The sequence below is a fragment of the Dipodomys ordii genome, unplaced genomic scaffold (assembly GCF_000151885.1).
Source record: "Dipodomys ordii isolate 6190 unplaced genomic scaffold, Dord_2.0 Scaffold137, whole genome shotgun sequence".
NCBI classification, from domain to species: Eukaryota; Metazoa; Chordata; class Mammalia; order Rodentia; family Heteromyidae; genus Dipodomys; species Dipodomys ordii.
This window is the reverse complement of record NW_012267353.1, coordinates 2,889,426-2,891,390: the sequence shown is the minus strand read 5'-3', so window position 1 is coordinate 2,891,390 and position 1,965 is coordinate 2,889,426. Positions and strand designations below refer to the sequence as shown.

At 34.1% G+C, this 1,965-nt stretch overlaps 1 protein-coding gene across 1 annotated transcript in view; it reads left to right on the top strand.

Annotated features, from left to right (window-relative positions):
* Positions 1-1,965, top strand: part of Agtpbp1 (ATP/GTP binding protein 1) — a 174,953-nt gene that overhangs the window by 158,371 nt on the left and 14,617 nt on the right. The window contains 1 exon segment of the mRNA XM_013031059.1: positions 530-690. Coding sequence (XP_012886513.1) covers positions 530-690 — 161 coding nt within the window.

Here is a 1,965-nt window from a genome sequence, read left to right as displayed (position 1 = left end):
TGTATATGTACCACGTTTTCTTGATCCACTCTTCTACTGAGGGGCATCTGGGTTGGTTCCATATCTTAGCTATGGTAAATAATGCTGCAATAAATATAGTCGTGCTGGTAGCTTTAGTGTGGTCTTGTTTGTGAACATGATTACAGGAACTCTTAACCAGATTTTGTTGAAATAGTTTCACACAACTGTAAAAGTAACAATCATAAAACTTAATTTTCATCAGTTTTTCCTCCCCAGTTTGTTGGTAAAAATAATTTGCTCCATAGTGAATGGGATGGAGACATTTTGGTAAAATTATCTATGATCTGTAGAAAAGCCAGAGTTGAGTAGGCATTTTAGAAATAGTTTTTTAGAACAATTTACTTTGTAACCTGGAATAATTTCATGTTATTAAGAACTTTACAGTATAAGGTCATATTTTCATATCAGCCTTTTAATATTATTTATGTAATTACAAATTCTTTTTAATGAGATGCAGCAAAAGGAAAGCAAACTTCCTAATTTACATGTAATACTACCTTATTTCTAGGGTTTACAGATTGGTACTCGAGAATTAGAAGAGATGGGAGCAAAATTTTGTGTTGGTCTAATGCGTTTGAAAAGACTGACCTCTCCATTGGAATACAATCAGCCTTCCAGCCTGCTTGACTTTGAAAATGACTTAATTGAATCAAGCTGTAAAGTAACCAGGTAGGACACAGTTGTTTTATTACACTGAATTGTTAAGTGTAGGAAAAGCACAAAGATTTTGATAATCAAGAGCAAGCTTAGAGTTAATATAATTTTACACATCTAATATTTGTCACAAATTACCTTGATAAACTTGATTCTTTCATTATTGAATGAGTTTTTAATGAAAAAAATCTATATTTTGAGTGTTTTCATTGATCTTAATGGTTTTCTTTTATCCTAAAAATAACCCTTGAAGAAATCTTCCACTTAGGTAATATCTTAAATTAAGAGGACTTAGAGTCAGGATTCATATTTCAAAAGTGATTTTCTTTTGTTGATATCCGTTTATGTAGAGAAGCAGTAGCTGTTCAATAGCCATCTGATTATATGTAATGGAAACAGTTAAGTTTAGCATCTCTTTGACTATTTACATTTGTCAAAAATATTTGAATACTCTTTTTCTTAAAAATTTAGAATATCTGAAATTTGATTAGTTCCAAAGAAATTATTTTTTTAAAGAAATAACTCATAATGCTAAACTATTAAATTTTATGTTAGGTGTAAATGGGTAAGAGCAGTTCTACTTTATCAAACATTTGGGTTTTTTTTTGTTGTTGTTGTTTTAACTTGCATAAATCATGGTAGCAGTTTTAAGTGCAGTAAAACATTAATTGGAACTCCAGCTTTTACTAATGTGATAATTTAGACAAGGTACCAGCTGCAGTTCTGAGGTCTTCCAAGTGCCTACTAAACAATGACAAGTGAATTCAAATATTGCTAGTTCTCACTGAGATTTAGAAGTTGGTTTTAATTCATGTGCTATTAATCTACAGTCCTTAGACACATTATGGTTACATTAGATAGCCCCAAATTATAATTTTGATTATTAACACTTCATAGTTCTGACTTATTAGGGCCCTTGACTATTCTCACACTGGCTGGCTATTACCTATGATCCTCATATTTCACTTTGTGGGTAGTTAGGATGATAGATGTGAACCACTGGCACCCTGCTGCAAATGGTGTGTGTGTGTGTGTGTGTGTGTGCGCGCGCGCGCGCGCGTGCGTGTGTGTGCATGTGCATGTGCATGTGCATGTGTCAGTGCCAGACTGGAACTTGAACTTGAACTCTGAGCCTGGGCTCTGTCTTTAAGCTTTCTTTTTTTGCTCAAGGCTAGCACTTTATCACTTGAGCCACAGCTGCACTTACAGCTTTCTTTTCTTTTCTTTTCTTTTCTTTTGTTGTTGGTCATGGGGCTTGAACTCTGGGCCTGGGCGCTGTCCCTCAGCTCA